The 19355-nt window shown below is 31.9% G+C and overlaps 3 protein-coding genes and 1 pseudogene across 4 annotated transcripts; 1 reads left to right on the top strand and 3 right to left on the bottom strand.

Moving 5' to 3' along the window:
* Window positions 1-443: 443 nt before the first annotated feature.
* On the bottom strand, window positions 444-5817 carry LOC133035179 (probable disease resistance protein RF45; annotated as a pseudogene).
* Window positions 5818-10097: 4280 nt separating this feature from the next.
* On the bottom strand, window positions 10098-13704 carry LOC133035184 (putative disease resistance protein At1g50180). 2 transcript variants are annotated; one of them, XR_009686454.1, is made up of 3 exons: window positions 12421-13704; window positions 10401-12150; window positions 10098-10300 (listed from the first exon to the last, which is right to left on the bottom strand). XR_009686454.1 is itself a non-coding variant. In XM_061111034.1 (2 exons), the coding sequence occupies exons 1-2, from the start codon at window positions 13475-13477 to the stop codon at window positions 11753-11755; spliced, it is 1455 nt and encodes a 484-aa protein (XP_060967017.1). In that variant the 5' UTR covers window positions 13478-13704; the 3' UTR covers window positions 10098-11752. The 2 variants fall into 2 exon arrangements, 1 of the variants encoding a protein (XP_060967017.1); XM_061111034.1 differs by having other exon boundaries at window positions 10098-12150.
* Window positions 10278-11706, bottom strand: LOC133034598 (disease resistance protein RPP8-like). The gene is made up of 2 exons (XM_061109710.1): window positions 10401-11706; window positions 10278-10300 (listed from the first exon to the last, which is right to left on the bottom strand). The coding sequence occupies exons 1-2, from the start codon at window positions 11704-11706 to the stop codon at window positions 10278-10280; spliced, it is 1329 nt and encodes a 442-aa protein (XP_060965693.1).
* A 1926-nt stretch (window positions 13705-15630) lies between the features above and the next one.
* Window positions 15631-16967, top strand: LOC133034597 (G-type lectin S-receptor-like serine/threonine-protein kinase LECRK4). The gene is made up of 3 exons (XM_061109709.1): window positions 15631-16404; window positions 16753-16796; window positions 16884-16967. The coding sequence occupies exons 1-3, from the start codon at window positions 15681-15683 to the stop codon at window positions 16965-16967; spliced, it is 852 nt and encodes a 283-aa protein (XP_060965692.1). The 5' UTR covers window positions 15631-15680.
* Window positions 16968-19355: the final 2388 nt, after the last annotated feature.

Genomic DNA, 19355 nt, shown 5'->3' with positions numbered 1-19355 from the left:
GGAAGTAAACGGTGGAAATTAGAGGATCATATTTGTCCTAAATTCATTCTCATTGTTATTTTATTAATAGTTTATTTTCTTTGTTTGAAAATTCTGAATTTTATTTGATCAAATAGAACTAAAAGATTGATTGGTTGGTAATTGGTAACTCAGTCCTAGAGAAAGATACTTAATTTTACCAATTTTATTACAAAATGTGATTGTGTGCACTTACATAGTATAAATTTCGTAACAAGTTTTTGGTGCTGTTGCCGGGAACTGAAAACAAATATCAATATCAGTCTAATTAATTAATTTTTATTCTAATTCGATTTTAACTTCTTTTTTTTTTCTAACTCTTTTAGTTTCTTAATTTGTCTATTTTAGGTGAATTGTGTTTTATACTCAGCACAAGATGAGCATATAGTCTTGAATCCTGAGATTGAAAAAAAAATCTGCAAGTGTGAGCTGAAACACTCTATACATGAGCTCTTGTCAATTACAGAAAACACCATTATTCACGATAAACGACAACGTTCAGGAGACAACAATCCAAACATATATTAAACATTGAAACATTAAAACTGAAAACAGTCACTAATTTAATTAAAACACACAACACAAACAAAATATTACACATTGTATTCCAAATACTAATTATTGAACAAACAGACAATGGTGATTGGCTAACAGATCTTCCAAATGTTGATATGAGACTATCCCCACACGCCACAGCCACTTAAATTCATATATAGTTTAGTCATCTTCTGAATCTGAATCTGCATTCATTCACAGTAATGCCAATACAGAAAATGCATAAGTGTCTTTCTCACTTTCACCCATTTTTAAGGAATGTATTTTTATTTGAAGATATTGTTTTTTATATTTGAAAATTTTAATTATACACAATAATAAATAAGAGAAAAAAAAACCAAATAAAATTAATTGTGTAAACATAGATTCAATTACTCATAAAAACTATAAACTTGATTGCTAAAAAAGTAATAACATAATTAGACATTAAACATGTCAAATTATGGTTGCTTTGACACCATTTAGGATATGTAATCTAATTAGTCCTGAAAAAGTAAATATATTTGACATAATTTTTTACAAAATATATTCAAAGTAATTAATCATAAACTAAAAATAAATAGCCAAAAACTAATAGATAGGTCTATATAGCACACCACCAAAAAGTGTGTTTTAGTAAAAACAAATAATATTTATAGGGAGTGTAGACTAATAATATAATTAAAAATGGGCATTTTACATAAATGTATACATTTTTTTAAATAATTACAAAAAATGTGCAAAAAAACACAATTTTAAAAATGCACATATTTGAAAACATATTTACAAAATTTCATACAAATTCTTAATTAAATTATAATAGATATATTAATAATTCAACTTTCTATATTTAGATTTGTATAACTATTTGTATAACTATTTTCTTATTATGTTTTGTTGTGTATGGTATTGTAATATTTTTTTAATATTGCTTATATGTTTTTAGTGTTTTTTTTTTAATTTATATATGTTTTTGTTAAACTTGATGGGTTGTTTTTGTTTATTTTTTTAATGTATTTTTTTGGTGGAATAATTATTCATGCTTCATCTATAAAGGTCCTTTTTTTTTGGTATTTTTATCTTTGTTAGTTGTTGTTTTTTTTTTTTTTTGTGGTGTTTCTTATTATGTTTTGTTGTGTATCGCATTGTAATATTTTTTTAATATTGTTTATTTATTTTTAGTGTTTTTTTTTTAATTTATATATGTTTTTGTTAATCTTGATGGGTTGTTTTTGTTTATTTTTTTAATGTATTTTTTTGGTGGAAGAATTATTCATGCTCCATCTATAAATATTCTTTTTTTGGTATTTTTATCTTTGTTAGTTGTTTTCTTTCTTTTGTTGTTTTGTGGTTTTTTTTATTATGTTTTGTTGTGTATCGTGTTGTAATATTTTTTTTAAATTGTTTATTTGTTTTTAGTATTTTTTTTTAATTTATATATGTTTTTGTTAAACTTGATGGGTTGTTTTTGTTTATTTTTTTAATGTATTTTTTTCACTTTTTATTATTAATTTAAAACTGTTTATTATTTTTAATCGTTAATTATTTTTTTTATCTTATATTTAAAATATTACATCTGTATATTTTAAATATTATTGTTTATAATTGGAATCTTATTATGTTTTTTAATTATTAATATATAAATTTTGTTAATTAGTAGAGTTACTCATTAATACCTTATCAATTAGTTATAAAAAATAGTTATACAAATATAAATATAGAAAGTTGAATCATTAATATATCTATTATAATTTAATGAAAAATATGTATGAATTTTTGTAAATATATTTTCAAATGTGTACATTTTTAAAATTGTGTTTTTTTGCACATTTTTTGTAATATAATTGTTTTTGTTGTACACTAATGAAAAAACCCCATTAAAAATTACACATCAATTTTTGATTGCTTAACTGTTTATAGGGTATACAATTTAATTAGTATATATATATAATTTTTTTTTTTAAAAAAAAGATACTTGTTTTTCAATTCACTACAAAAACATAAAAGAAAATAATAAAATTATATATAAATAGTTATATAAACTAAAATGATAAAAGAGCAAAATAACCCTTGGGGAATTTTTTAGTACAGATAAATAAAAGAATGGAATTAACAACAAAAGATAGATATGTACCTGTATCACATTCCATGAATACACGTGATGGCACGTGGTTGACTTTGTGGAAATCGTCTCCTCCTTCCTCCATCCTTTCTTTGAATTTCTTAGGCATATAATCTATGACCATCTCATTGAGTGTAACAATGTTTCTTACTCCATCTGGAACTCTCCTCAATTTCCTACAACAATAAATACGCAAATAGGCAAGTGTAGGCAATGCACTCTCCTCCACTTTCCACTCTTTCAAGTTTTCTAGACTAATAAGCTGAAGAGATTCAAGTCGAGGGAAACCTCCTCTTGAGCACACCATCTCATCCCCTCTAAAGCTATCAACACCAATCTCAAGGACTCTTAATTTTGGTAGCTTTTCTAATGTTGGCATTGGATCATCCTCAAGTAACAGCCCAGTCAACTTCAACTTGATGAGATTTGGGGAGAATTGGTTGACTTCTGGTAATCTTATTATAGGCAACTCTACTCTAAGCTTATAAATGTGAGGACAGCTTAATATCAAAGGAACAATATCTATCTTGGTGCCAAAACGATTATTCATTTGTAAAGACTGAAGACGAGTGAATGTGAGAGTTTGGGGCTTGTGTAGGAATCTGTCAAAATTTCGATCCACACGAATCCCTAATTTCTTGAGACTCTCCAACTGTAGCAGATCACTCAGTAGAAGATCCTTGGTACGAATACCTACCAATGTTTGTAAATTTCTAGACTTAGTTGACCTCAAGAAATTACCAAATTCTATGCCAACTGGAGTGAAATATAGATGCCTCAATTGCTCCAACTTCCACATTGAACTTGGTATTTTATAACTCCTGGTCCATACTCTCAAAGTCTGGAGACATCTTAAATTGCCAAAAGAAGATGGAATATTTTTTATTTCCCAATTAGGAATACTTAATAACCTTAGATGGATCAGATTCCCAATTTCTTTAGGCAACTTCAAAGTATTGAAAGCATACCGGTCACCAATAATCAAAACTCTAAGCTTCAAAAAGTGATTGCATGCATGTCTCAATATTCTTTTTCTTTTCTCAATTCTTTCACAATATAGAGCAAGGCACCTGAGAGAGCCATCTTTGTTTCTAAACATATGAATAAAATCACTACCATCAATAATAGTTCTATAACTATTATCATAGATGGAAACTCTTCGTACGTTTGCTTCTATTGGCTGTTCTCCTTTATTCTGCCAATCAGTAAAATGTAGAAAGTTTTCTTCTTGGGCTTTAGACACACACAAGTCTCGCATGAGATCATGAATGCAAAATGATTTTATCCTTCCTTCTGTTAAACTCATTTCTTTGACCTGAATCATACTCCTCTCCACCAACTCACACAACCAATCATATGCCACTTCCTCCAAAGTTTCCACAGACCCTCCTCTTCGCGATATAAAACCTTCTGCTATGAGCACAAGACATAACTCTTTTGCTCTTATTGGGACATCTTCAGCGTAACGAGCCAAGTACAGAAAACAAGGCTTCAAGTGACGTGGTAACTCGCTGTAACTCAAACCCAACACCCCCGAACACTACGGTATTTTGAGTCATCATAATGTTGTTGACCACCTTGACCTATCCAGCGAATTACATTTGCTTTCAGTTGCTCCCAATCATATAAGGTGTGTTTCTTAGATAGAAGACCAGCGAGCACAATGATGGCTAATGGCAGACCAGAGCACTTTCTAAGCATCTCTACCGCAAGTTCTTTCTTCCTTTCTTCATCATAATTTGAGTCTGAATTTATATATCCAATGAAATACACAAAAAGAATTATGATTTAACTAATGTATTCCTATCAATCGATGTTAGTTTATTGACAAGTACATGCATATAAAGATTAAAAAAAAGGGAATATTATGATGATTGAGTTAAAAAAAGAGTGAAATATATTACTTGATGGATCTGCTCCAACTGAGAAGTACTTTTTATGAAACAGCTCCCAGCTTTCCTCTTCATTGAGCAAATGAGGTTCATGGATGAAACCGTGTTGATCGGCATGCAAAGCTACATCCTTGTTCCGAGTAGTGAGTAAGATCTTGCTATGCAATGTGTCTCCTTGAGTAGTAGTAGGGAATGCATGTTTTAGAAGATCCCATGTTGTTGTGGTCCATATATCATCAAGAACCACCAAACATTTTTTCTGTTTCTGGAAGTTGTAAAGCTCCCTTGCTAATTCAACATCACTTAAGTTTTTTATGTGATTTTTTTGTGCATATGTAGGAGAAGTGAAAGAAAAGTGAATTCCTTCCAAGACTTGGCGTGTATTACACTGCTGAGATATTGAGGCCCAAGCATAACAATCAAAGTGAGTCCTGACTTGAGGATGCTGATAGACCTTTTTTGCAAGAGTAGTTTTGCCCAAACCACCCATCCCACATACAGAGATCACCTTATGCTTATGAGGGTTCTCTTTTTCAGTCAAAAGGCCAACCAAATCTTTAATATCTTTGTCGAATCCAACAACAACATTGTCTTCAACAAAAGAATAAGCTTGCCTTAACTGTCTTTCTTGTTGAACATAGCTGCTTGAAGAAGCTTCAGCTGCATTGTGTATTGATCTGCGTACTCCAAAAGCTTCTAACTGTGAAGTCCAAGTATCAATGTCGGATGAGATCCTCTCAATCTCTGTTCCAACTTTGTGGACGTCAATTTCTTCTCTGACTGTGAAGTCCAAGATGCAAATAAATCTTTTCCATTTGCTTCCTTCATTCCCCTTCAAAGCCACTTTGAAGACATAAGTCTCAATAACATCTTCCAAGTCAAGAGCATTTTCTCTGACTTGGACAACCAAAAGGCGAACTCTCTCATCACCATTTCTTACCAAAGCATCAGCATCTTTTAAGAAAGCACTCATACATTGAAGCCTGATTCGTGCATTCCCAACTTGGGCTTCAACTCCACCCAAGAATTGAGCTTCAGAAATCACCAAGTCTCCAAGCCTTTCAATCACAAATGAAACAACAGCATCTGCCATTTGATAATTTTGCTCAGTAACTAAATTGAATTGAATTGTATGATATGATCTAACAGCAAAACAGATCACTCACTTAAGCATTTCTATCCCAAGTGGTGTTGTTGGTATTCAATAATGGCTGCTGATTTTGTTCTGTTCTCTGATTTTTTTTCTTATCCTTACAGTAATTTAGAGGTGGTCCTATTCGTGTATATGTGTGGAGTAGCTAAAAGGCATTGAGCATTATTGGTAGGCCCACCATAATAAGTCACTTCCAAGAAGGAACCCATCTTTAATTGGTTGGCTCTCCTTATTACTCAACTCGATTTTCTAACTATGGCTGTGGCTCATGTGGTTCTAACTATATCTGCAAGCTCAAAGATGAGAAAACTTAAAAAGTATCATATTCTTTTCACATTGAGGACAAACTAAGAATTAAACTATATTGTCCTTTGATCGAAGAAGAGTAGCCTAGATTATATATATTGTTTTATAGCACAAATCAATTAACAAATTTCCAAAAAAAAAAAAAAATGATTGTGGCATTATTGCAGAAATTTATTCTTTCCCACCAGAAGACGATTTGGATGAATATTTACATACATAAATTAAATTCGTTAAACGACAATGTTAAAATACAAACAAAAAACAAACTCTTGACAAAACGACTTTTTTTCTTAAAAACGACATTTTTCTTAGAAACGACAATATTGTTTTTTTGCTGAAAATAAACAACAATATTGTTGCATGAAGCAAAACGACACGTTTCTTAACAAACGACAATTTTGTTACATGAAGAAAAACGACACTTTTCTTAATAAAGATGAAAAACGACATTTTTGTGATAGGCAAGAAAAAGATTCTGCATTAATTTTAATTTTAACTATGAAGTTTTTTTGGAAGAAATTTTAATTATGAAATTAATAAAATGTTTCTCAAACATTTTTCACTTAAATTTATAAAATTGGCCCCCTCTAATTTCTCATTTTGGCTCCGCCACTGAATGTGTGGAAATTTCCATCCACACAAATTGTTAATTTCATGAGACTCTCTAACTGTAAAAGATCACTTTTTAGAAGATTTTTAAGATTATTGCTCTGATGTTGCCTCACTTTTCCTTGCTTTATTGAAAAGTAGTTTTGTTTTATTGTAGTAATTATTCAAGACACTTTTTTTTTCAAGACACTTTTTTTTTTGTTTAAAGTGATTGAGAAATGACACAACTTCCTAAAAATCATTCAACATTATTTGTGGGCCACCATAATAGCAACTTCCAAGAAGGCACCTACTTCTCTTTTTTTTTTTTGAATAATTTTTTATTTTTTTTTATTTAAGTATTTATATATTACAATGCATAATTTAGAACTTTAAACATATCTTTTATATTTTGGTTTACTCTCCTTGTTACTCTTATGTCAATTTTCTTTCTAAACCGCATTATTATTACTCTGCCTCTAATACTACCATAGTTATACAATCACATAATAATTATTAGAAATAGTTGTGGCATAATTATTAAAATTTTAAATTTTTAAGTCACATAAATTTAATTATATTTTTAATATTATAAGTATTTAATATTAGTAAAATTATAATTTTGTCCAATTTTGTCAGTACAATTCTATTAAATTTATTTAAAAAATATTTAAAAATAACTGATAACATATGTTTTTATAAAGACTCAATAATTTAAAATTGGATCCTATTTAAGACGTTAAGTCAAAACTAGACCAAATATAGATAAGACACACATCGACAAACTCAGTTGACCTTGACCCCAATTGTCTTTCCAAGAAAAAAAAAAAACTCATTTATGAATTGTGTAATGGTACACCTGTATTTCCCAGTAAACAAAAAATCTCATGGCTCTCTTTTTCTGAGTTCATGTCTCTGCTCTTGTTATAATTAATGTACAAGAAATAGAACAAAGAGATAGAGTGAAAAATAGAGAGATTAGACAATTTTTAATGGTTGCACTATTATATGGCATGTTTATTTTGTTGAAAAAGAAATAAAGTGTAAGAGAGTGCTTCTCCTCAAATTGTTTACTTATATTTAATAATGGAAAAACTTGATGAGCTCTACCTAAATTAAGGAGAAAAGTAATAGAGAACTTCTCCTCTAATTTGTCTAAGTAATAGATTTACCTGTAAAAAATATTTTTTTAATTTTTTATAGGCTAATTAGTAATTTTTTCCCTTGAATTTTGACATGTACTAAATCGTGCTCCCTGAACTTTTTTTGTCGTTAAAAATTCCCCCCAAACTATTGAGATTGTTAAATTTAAGGACTTTTGTCTAATTTTAGTAAAAAATTCTAACATGGATGAAAGTTCAAGGGGCATGATTTAGTACATATCAAAATTTGAGGGACATGATTTGGTAGATATCAAAGTCTGGGGAGCATGGTGTAGTACATAAACAATTACTGAAACAGTAAAATTGAATGAAATTAGACAAAAGTCCTTAAATTTAACAATCTCAATAGTTCGAGGGGAATTTTTAACGGCCAAAAAAGTTCAGGGGCACCATTTACTACATGTCAAAGTTCAGGGGGAAAAATTACTAATTAGCCTTTTATATTAAAAAATTAAAAAGCCTACATACCTTCTAATTATTTATGAATTTAGTTTTATATTTTTATGATTTAATTTTAAAATAAAAAAAACAAATATTTTCTATGAAGGATAATTTAGTCCATTTAAATTATTTCGATTACTTTTTCTAATTATATAAACAAAATAAAATATTTTTGATTCTCTTTCTAATCAATTTAATAAATAACATAATAAAATATTGATCTCGTTTATTTAATACTTTATTCCTTTTCATTCCACTCATTCTGTTTTTTCAATTTCGACTACAATTTAGTAAATATGCCATTAGTAATTTAACCGTGGTTAACTGTATTAAGATTAATCATGCTGTTAAGGAATATGAAATTAACCACGTGATTAAAATTTTTACTTAACCGCACTTTGCGGGTTGGTTAAAATTTCATCAATTCACTGCCTAATCCATACCACGCTCACCCCTAATTACATCCCATAATAAAGTTTTAATTATTAGGTAAATATAGTTATTCCTTTTCAATGTAATCAAGTAAAACAATTTGTCCATTCAAAAAAGAAAAAAGTAAAACAATTTGTACCTTCTTAAAAAAATTTATATAGTTTAGGATGTCAAAATAAGTTTCCTAACTCTTCTAATCTAATCCTAAAAAGGTTTAGGATATACCAAAATTAAGTGTAAGATAAAATACAAGTTTTTGCAAAACAGAAAGATACACAATAAGCAACTTCCAAGATTACAAAAAAAAAAAAGTAACTTCCAAATAGGGACGCGTTTAGAAAGTTAAGATAGAATTGAAATTGAGTGTAAATGAAAGTAATTATACAGTATTGTGTTTGTCTCATCATATAATTATTATGTAATTGTGTAATTAGAAGTAATTGAGAAAACTTTAGTTATACTCTCCAATTTTTATAACACACTAGAATTTAGTGTAATTACTAAAAAAAATTTCTATCATAAATATTATGTAGTAAAAATTAATTATTAAATATTTTATCAATCAAGAATAAGCGTTCCTCAACTATTTTTGCTTCTGGACATAGCTTGAAGAAGCTTCATCTGCTTTGTCTATTGATTTCTGTACTCCATATTCTTTCTATTTCTGAAGTACAAGTATCAATGTTGGATGAGATAGGAAAAAGAGTCACTAATGTAATTAAGAAAAATGTATTTCTTCTGAACTCGTAGGAGTCTGAGTTTTTTCCTTTCTTTCGTTTCTTCTTCTTCATTCAAACAAAAGATTTTATGCAGTTTTTATAGTTTCATTTCTTCATATCATATAAACAACGTCATGGAAGATGATTCATGGGTTTGATTCGCAAATGGGGTTCTAAAAAATCATGAAAAAACCATACTTTTTCTCGTCAAACTTCTCCCCAGACCAGACGGCTTTGCGTTTAAATAAATGCCTCAAAGGAAAAGCTTTGAGACAAGACAAGCAGATTCATGACAAGACGGCTTTGTTGTCTTTGAATTCAAAGCTTGTGGGTATGTATGCAAGTTGTGGAGATATGCAAAGTATGTGTTTGATCAAATTCCTAAGCCAAATGTTTTTGCTTTGAATTGGATGGTTTTTGCTTTTAATGAAAGATATAAAGAAATGTTAAGAAAACGGTTTTTTGGATGCACTTTGGGCTCAGAACGGATCACAAGTGACTTTAATATCATGTTAAGAATCATGGATTCCATCTCAAAATTCATTCATTCATCTTATATATCACAATTTATTTACACACATGAGCAGTGTGGGACTAACTCTAATAAGAAACAATTAGGTATTTTTCTTTGATGCAAGAATTGCAAATTACTGATAATAAAGTCTCTTTTTCGATCGTGCTTAAAGCTTGTGTTGGTTTGATGGAATTGAATAATGGAAGAGAAGTTCATTCTATGGTTTACAAAATGGGTTTTGAAAATGATTGATATGTGTATTGTAAATGTGGGAAAAATATTGAAACACATCCCAAATATTACACATTTTTATTCCAAATGAACAAACAGATAGTGGTGATTGGCAGTGGCAAACACATCCTCCAAATGTTGATATCAGCTTCTCCCACTTAAATTCATATATAGCCAACCTCAAAATCTGCATTCATTGATAGTAAATAAGTAAATAAATATTTAATCATAGACAAAAATGGAATGGAACTTAAGAAAAGAAGATAGATGGTTGATTAGATATGTACCTTCATCACAGTTGGTAAAAACACGTGATGGCACGTGGTTGATTTTGTAGAAATCGTCTCCTCCTTGCTCCATCCTTTCTTTGAATTTCTTAGGCATATTCTCTATGACCATCTCATTGAGTGTACTAATGTTTCTTAGTCCATTTGGAATACTTGTCAATCTACAACAACAACCAATTCGCAAATAGCCAAGTCTACACAATGCATTCTCTTCCACTTTCCACTCTTTTAAGTTTTTCAAAATAGTAAGCTGAAGAGATTCAAGTCGAGGGAAACCTCCTCTTGAGCACACTATCTCTTCTCCCATAAAGCTATCATAGTCAATTCTAAGGACTCTTAATTTTGGTAGCTTTTCTAATGTTGGCATTGGATCATCCTTAAGTTGGAGATTACTCAACTGTAACTTGATGAGATTTGGGGAGAATTGGTTGTCTTGTGGTAATCTTACTATAGGTGACCGCACTCTAAGCTTATAAATACAAGGACAGCTTAGTAAGAAAGGAACAATATCTATTATGTTGATGTAAGATGGATTATATACTTGTAAAGAGAAAAGACGAGTGAATGTGAGAGTTTGGGGATTGTGTAAGAATGTCTCAAAATTTCTATCCACACAAATTCGTAATTTTTTGAGACTCTCCTGTTGTAGAATATCACTCAAAAAAAGATCCTTGGTACGAACACCTACCAATGTCTGAAAATTTCTAGACTTAATTGATCTCAAGAATTTACCAAATTCTATGCCACCAACTAGATTTGAGAAATATAGATGCCTCAACTTTTCCAACTTCCACAATGAATTTGGTATTATTATATCAATCTGAGGCGATACTCTCAAAGTCTGTAGGCATCTTAAATTCCCAAAAGAAGATGGAATCTTTTCAATTCGCCAATTAGGAATACTTAATAACCTTAGATGGATCAAATTCCCAATTTCTGTAGGCAGTTTAGTTTCATACCTAGCATCATTCTCATCCATGATCAAAACTCTAAGCATCAAAAAGCGATTGCATACATGACTCAATACTCTTTTTCTGTACATAACATCTATGACTCTCCCCTTACCATGTACAGAAAGGGACCTAAGAGAGCCATCTATATTTCGAGCTTCATGAATGAAATCATAATTAGAACTTTCATGAACACATATGGCAATTCTTCTAATATTTGTTTCTATTGGTTCTTCCTCTCTATTCGTTCTCCAATCAATAAAATGTAGAAAGTTTTCTTCTTGAGCTTTAGACACACACAAATCTCGCATGAGATCATGAATGCAAATTGATTTAATCCTTCCTGTTGAACTCATTTGTTTTACTTGAATCATACTCCTCTCCACCAACTCACTCAACCAATCATATGCCACATCCTCCAAAGCTTCCACAGAACCTCTTCTTAACGATACAAAACCTTCTGCTATGAGTATATGGCACAACTCTTTGTCTTATCGTGACATCTTCAGCATAACGAGCCAAATACAAAAAACAAGGCTTCAACTGACGTGGTAACTCGCTATAACTTAATCCTAAGACCGAAGAAACACTACAATATTTTGAGTCATCATCATGTTGTGGATTACCTTGACCTATGCAGCGAATTACATTTTCTTTCATCAGCTCCCACTGATATAAGGTGTGTTTCTTAGAAAGAAGCCCAGCAAGCACAATGATAGCTAATGGCAAACCAGAGCACTTTTTAAGCATCTCCACCGCTAGTTCTTTCTTCCTTTCTTCATCATCATCCTCATTTGAGTCTGAATTTATCCATTGAAAATGCACAAAATGAGTTATGATTTAAGTAATGGAACATTATTTATACTCTTACATACTATTGAATTGTCACTAATGCTACATGTATTTTTTCTATGGATGAAAGGAGTAAATTAATATGAAGGAAATAAAATATTAGAATATTTTATATGGACTGACATAATTAAGCGTTATTTACACAACATCGATATCAACAAAGGTAAAAATTAATATTATGATGATTAAGTTAATAAGAGTGAAGTATAGTATATTACTTGATGGATGCATTCCAATGTGGGAGTACTTGTTCTGAAACAGCTCCCAACTCTCCTCTTCATTGAGGAAATGAGGTTCATGGATGAAACCGTGTTGATCCACATGCAAAGCCACAACCTTATTCCGAGTAGTGAGTAAGATCCTGCTATGTGTCTCTCCTTGAGTAGGGAATGCATGCTTTAGAAGATCCCATGTTGTTGTGGTCCATATATCGTCAAGAACCACCAAACATTTGTTCTGTTTCTGAAAGTTGTGAACCTTCCTTGCTAATTCATCATCACTTAAGTTTTTGATGCGATTTCTTTCTGCATCTATTTGAGAAGTGAAACCAGATAAAATTGTTTCCAAGACATCGCGCCTATTACATTGCTGAGATATTGAGGCCCAAGCATAACAATCAAAGTGAGTCCTGACTTGAGGATGCTGATAGACCTTTCTTGCAAGAGTAGTCTTCCCCAAACCACCCATCCCATAGACAGAAATCACCTTATGCTTATCAGGGTCCTCTTTCTTAGTCAAAAGGGCAACCAAACCTTGGATATCTTTATCGAATCCAACAATAACATTGTCTTCAACATACGAATAAGCTTTCCTCAACTCTTTTTGCTTCTGTACATAGCTTGATGAAGCTTCAATTGCATTGCCTAATGATCTGTGTACGCCAAGTGTTTCTAATTCCGATGTCCAAGTATCAATACTGGATGAGATCTTCTTTATCTTTGATCCAACTTTATACACATCAATAATGCCAACACACCATTTCAATGCACGTCTCATAGTTCCATGATTAGAAGAAGAAGCCATTTTGAAGACATAAGTCTCAATAACATCCTCCAAGGCATAAGCATTTTCTCTGACTTGGACAACCAAAAGGCGAACTCTCTCATCAGCACCATTTCTAACCCAAGCATCTGTATCTTTCAAGAAAGCACTCATACATTGAAGCTTGATTTTTGCTTTCCCCACTTGGCCTTTGATTCCATGCAAGAATTCAGCTTCGGAAATCACCAAGTCTCCAAGCCTTTCAATCACAAATGAAACAACAGCATCTGCCATATGATGATCTTGCTCTGTAAACAACAGAATTGAATTAAATTGTATGATATGATATGAACTAACAACAAAAGAGATCACTCATTTAAGCATTTCTATCCCAAGTGGTGTTGTTGGTATTCAATCATGGCTGCTGTTTTTGCCTCAAATATCTTGGCTTTTTGATAATAGTAATTAATTAATGAAAGGGAATTCTTTCTTTCGCAATTCATTTTCCATATACAGGTAGCACTTTTTCTACATATTAATAAATATTACTAACTGTACCAAGAAAAATGCAACCACCACAATTGACTGCACATATGGATAAGATTAAGCTTCAAACCTCATTAAAATATGAATAAGATACGCATGGACAAACTCATTTGAGCTTGACCCCAAAGTCTTTCCAAGAAAAAAAAAAAACTCATATATGAGTTGTGCAATGGTACACCTGTGTTTCCCAGTAAACAAAAATCTCATAAAAAATTATTACAGCAAAAATGAGTTCATGTCTCAGCTCTGTTATAATGTGAGATTCAATTGCTAGAAATAAATCATCCACTAAAGCCTCATAATGTTCTTCTTGATGAGTACTACAATGCTCGGATTTCTGATTTCAACATAATGTTTCAAGATATTGATGAAAAATTCCAAGTTGAAGTGAATATTATAGGCCAACTTATAGAATTATATCAAAACCAGCTTGCAAATATTACAACTTTTCAAACCAATCAACATCTATGTTAGAGTTAGAGACTTTTCTATGCTTTACATCATATTCTATTTTCTTTACAATTGCTCCTATTGTGTATACATTTAAATTCCAAATAGCCTCATTTCCATACAGTTGCCATAGCAGCTGCAAAAACTTGCCTTTTATATTTACTTTCCTTCAATTTTTCAAGGAATAATTTCCTAAACACACAAAAATAATAAAATAATTACAGAAAATACGGTTTTTGATGTATTTTTATCTTCTACTCTTTATTTTGCGGTTAATTTTAAATCATCATTTGTTGTGTTGTTTTCTGTTAATTTCATGTGGTTTTCTTGTGATTTTATAAAATACCGTAAAAATGTAAAAAAAATAAAAAATCTCTAAACATAAAAAAATTTTATGTAAAACTTTTACAAAAAATTAGCCGTTTTTGTAATTTTTTCCATTTTTCAATTTCTTCCTGCCAAAGTCCTCCATCCCAGCAAGAACTTAATTAATACCACACAAAGGACACATCTCATCAGCAATAATATGTTACATCTAAATAATCTCTCTTTCCTTTTCAACCTATCCAACACTGCAAGCTAGAGAATGAATCTGTGTTTCGAAATTGAAAGTCTATTTCATACCTCGGCTTGCCAAGAAGCCTTTCGTTGAGGAGGACACAATGCTCATTGATCCGATAAGGACTTGTTAAAACGATACCAGAGCGAAGATTGTTGAATTTATCTTTAATCATGTCTACTTGTAGTCCCTCCAATTGACCCACAATGTATCTTGTTTAGTTTCAACTGTCCATACATATTTCTCTATTGCTGCTTCTTTCTTTGTTTTACTCATTTCATCTCACAACAAATTCCTACAAACCGAGTTAACTCTTTGTAGAAATTTCTTTGGAAGAATATAATTTGAGCCCAACAAATCAATATATGGAAGACTTAGTTTCACTTGGTTGTTGGGTTGATTGGACTATTTTACTTGCATTGCATATATGGATTGCATTGCATACAACACTCTGATCAAATCCAATTTAATACTAAGACTATGATTAGAGGAAGAAAACAATTACAAAACATCAACAGAAGAACACAAAAACAAAAGATAACACTCTGCACATGAACTCTTGTCAATTACAGAAAGAGACAGTAATTTAAGAATTAAAACACAACAACACAATTCGAATATTACACATTACATTCCAATTATTAATAATTGAACTAACAGACACTGGTGAATGGTGATTGGCAATGGCAAACACATCCTCCAAATGTTGATATGAGATTCTATCAATCTGCATTCATAGTAATGCCAACAGAAAATGCATAAGCAAATAAGTACATATATACTTACTAGTTTGTGAGTAAGTGTCTTTGTTACTTTCACCCATTTTTAAGGGATGTAATTTTATTTCATAATTAAAAACTTTAATTACAGAATAATAAACATGATAACAATGATTCGAAACTCATACTCATTGGATCTGTTTTCTTAAGTGGTTCTGTGTTTATGAATGTACTTCTTTTGTTAGCAACTTGTTTTGTTATTTTTCGATTCAAACAGAAGACGAAAGCAATTGTTCCACCGAAATTCGAAGCCATCAAGGGAAAGAGCTTAAGAAGCTTTAGTTATGAGGAGCTAGAGAAAGCAACCAATAAGTTCAGTGAGCAACTAGGAAGTGGTGCTTTTGGTACTGTTTTCAAAGGAGTTATAAGCATTAATGGTTATAGTAACTGTATTGCTATTAAGAAGTTGGACAAAATAGACATGGCAAGAGAAGCATCAGGTGAGCAGGAGTTCAAGGCAGAAGTAAGTGCCATTGGTCGTACGAATCATAAGAATTTGGTTCAGCTAATTGGGCTCTGCAATGAAGGGCAACACCGATTACTCGTCTATGAATTCATGAGCAATGGTTCTGTAGCGAGCTTTGTTTTTAGACCATCTCCAAGGCCAAGCTGGCACCACAGAACACAAATTGGTTTAGACATAGCAATGGGGCTTTGTTACTTACATGAAGAGTGTAGTACACAGATCATACATTGTGATATTAAACCTCAAAACATCCTCCTAGATGACTCATTTACAGCAAGAATATCTGATTTTGGATTAGCTAAGATTTTAACAAAGAATCAGATTCAAACAAAGACTGGAATAAGAGGAAGCAGAGGGTATGTTGCACCTGAATGGTTCAAAAACTCAGGTGTGAGAGTTAAGGTTGATGTGTATAGCTATGGTATAGTTGTTAGAATTATTTATTTGTGGAATAATATAATACCATAATCACAATCATTAACTATGTGCCCAATATTTATTCACTACCATAATGGGATGGTTAATAATTAATAAATGTATTAGAGGCACATGGGAGCACCCTAAAACTATAATTGGCCCATTAAATTATAGTCCACCACTAATGATACTCATTACCCCAATAAGCCTAATATAACCCCTTAGGGTTAAGTATTGTATATAAAAAGGGTAATATGTGTTTAGTATGAAAATAGAGAGGGTGTGTGGTGAAAAGAAAAGGGTTGCTCTCATAGGTTCTCTTCTACCAATTTGGTGTTCATTCTCATTGAAGGTTTTGGTGTCTTAGCAACAAAATGGAGAATAGCAATATGGGAGGTATGTGTTTTACATTTGTGATGCTCTAAATAAAGTATTGATTTTGGTTTTAATGATTATGAACAATGATGTTTAATGTATATTTAGATAGTTCATAATCTATGTGAAGTTTCACAATTGGTATCAAGAGCTAGAATACTTGATTTTAGAGCTCCAAAATATTTGAAATAACCCATTAATTTATTTTTTTCCAAATCTGAATTTTTTTTTATTTTCGGATAAAATGAGTTTAAATATTTTAGAATGGGTTTATCTTGTCCCTTGGATGATTATTGCATGGTTTATTTTAAGATTACAAGTTTATTTATTGAGTTTATCAATGGTGGAAACCCATTTTCGGATTTGTATTTTATGGGTAGTGTTTTATATTTTTTTGTGAAAAATGGATGAAATGGATGATAGAAATTGATAGAAGGTTGAAAATGGAACAAAACCCCTCAAACGCCGTCGGTTTTGGTGGCCGGTAATGCTCCAACCGATCGGGTCACAAAACGGGTCGCGCCGATCCGAGTTGCAGACCCGCGGACCCATGGGGAAGCTTGCTGGGTGACAGGGGTGACGAAAAACGACTTGTCGTTTTGCCTCTGTCGGGCAAACGACATGTCGTTTATCTGGGGCAAAATTGTCGTTTTTTAGAGCAGAAAACGACGTGTCGTTTGGGCTTTGTCAGCCAAACGACATGTCGTTTTTCATTACCTGGAATTTTTTTTCGAGCAGCAAAACGACGGGTCGTTTTTGACCCTGCGACAAGTCGTCCCCACAAACGACATGTCGTTTTTTGAAAACGACATGTCGTTCCAGCAATTAAAAAAAAAAAAAAAAGGAGGCGCGTGGGGGCGCGTGCAAGGTCAATTTTTGGGCCATTTTTCACCAATTTATTCCATTTTTAGCATTCTATCATTTCCACATCTTAATTTTATGCATAATATTAATTCATGAATTTATTCATAATCTTAGATATTAATATTATTTTGTTATGGCATAAATTAATGTTTATTTTGAATAATTAGTGCTTATTTTCTTACCTATCGTAAGATTAAGCATGAAAAATTATTTGGTAATGAGGAACATTTAAATATTAATTTATTTGAATATTGTATCTTCCTCCAATATAAGATTAAGATCCTTATAAGTAATTATTTATCCTATCGATAATAATTGCTTGCTAAGGATGCTTAATATGGTGAAGAAAATTTATTAAATATTATGAATCACAATTTATCTATCCTTTCGATAGTAAATTAATGTATTTGATTATAATATTTAATAGATTGTTCTTACCTGTGTATGAGTTCTACTTTATTTATTTGTCTAAGAACTCTAGCATGCATGATGATCATTTGTTATTTTGCGATCATTTGTTCATGAGAAAAGAGCACAAATGACATGATTTTGTTATAACATGCATTTAATGGTTATTGCTCTTGTTTCTCATTCAGCTTTAAGCATTCCAAGAACCTCTGCCATGTTGACACTGAATGGAACCAACCACAAACAGTGGGTAGAATCTCTCATGTTGAATTTGACTCTTATGAGAGTGGATTTGGCCTTGAGAATGGATGCGCCTCCTAAACCTGCTGATGATGCCACTGAAAAGGATAAGAAATCCTTTGAGGATTGGGAGCATTCCAATCGCTGTTGTTTGATGCTTATGAGGTATCACATGGATGAGTCCATTCGTGATAGTATTCCTCAGATTGAAAATGCAAAGGATTTTCTTGCTGCCATTAAGGAAAAGTACAAAAAGTTCTCAAAGAATGAGAAAAATGAGTGCTTGACTTTGTTCCATCGCACTAATTATGCTGATACGGGTGATATTAGAGCCCACATTGACAAGCTCATGGGTTGTTACCAAAAGCTCAAGGGCATGGGATTGGATCTTGGTGAGGATTACATGGTGTGGTTTGTAATGGAAACCATTCCTTCTCAATTTGATTCAATCAGATCAAGCTACAATGCTCAAAAGGAGCAGTGGACCATTGAGGAGATGACTGCTATTCTTGCCAAAGAAGAAGAGGACATGAAAAAGGGGAGAGCAAGAAGTATCTCCATGGTGACCAATCCAAACAATTCTCACAAGAGAAAGTTCACTCCCAACAACTCTAGTGACCAAAGGTTTCATAAGAAGAGAGCCACCAATCCTAAGGGAAATGGACAAGCAAGCTCTTCTTCAACTGGTCATAAGAATGAGTTTTTCAAAGGGAAGTGCAACTTTTGTCAATGCTTCGGGCATAAGAAAGCTGATTGCCGAAAGCTCAAAGCTCACTTAGAGAAGAAAGGTAATTGTCTTGTGATGGTTTGTTTGGAATCCAATATTATTGATGTGCCCTCAAACACTTGGTGGTTAGATACTGGTGCTACAATTCATGTTACGAATTCTTTGCAGGCAGTGACAAGTCGAAGAAGGCCGAGTAGGTTGGAGGAGTATGTGTACATGGGAGACGATACTAAAGTCAGAGTTGAATTTTTTGGGACTGTTAATCTGCAGCTGAATACTGGGCATTTTTTGGAGTTGCATGATGTTGCTTATTTACCCTCTATTAGGAGGAATTTGATCTC

This window comes from Cannabis sativa, chromosome 2 (assembly GCF_029168945.1).
Source record: "Cannabis sativa cultivar Pink pepper isolate KNU-18-1 chromosome 2, ASM2916894v1, whole genome shotgun sequence".
Lineage (NCBI taxonomy): Eukaryota > Viridiplantae > Streptophyta > Magnoliopsida > Rosales > Cannabaceae > Cannabis > Cannabis sativa.
This window is presented reverse-complemented; position numbering and strand designations above follow the sequence as displayed.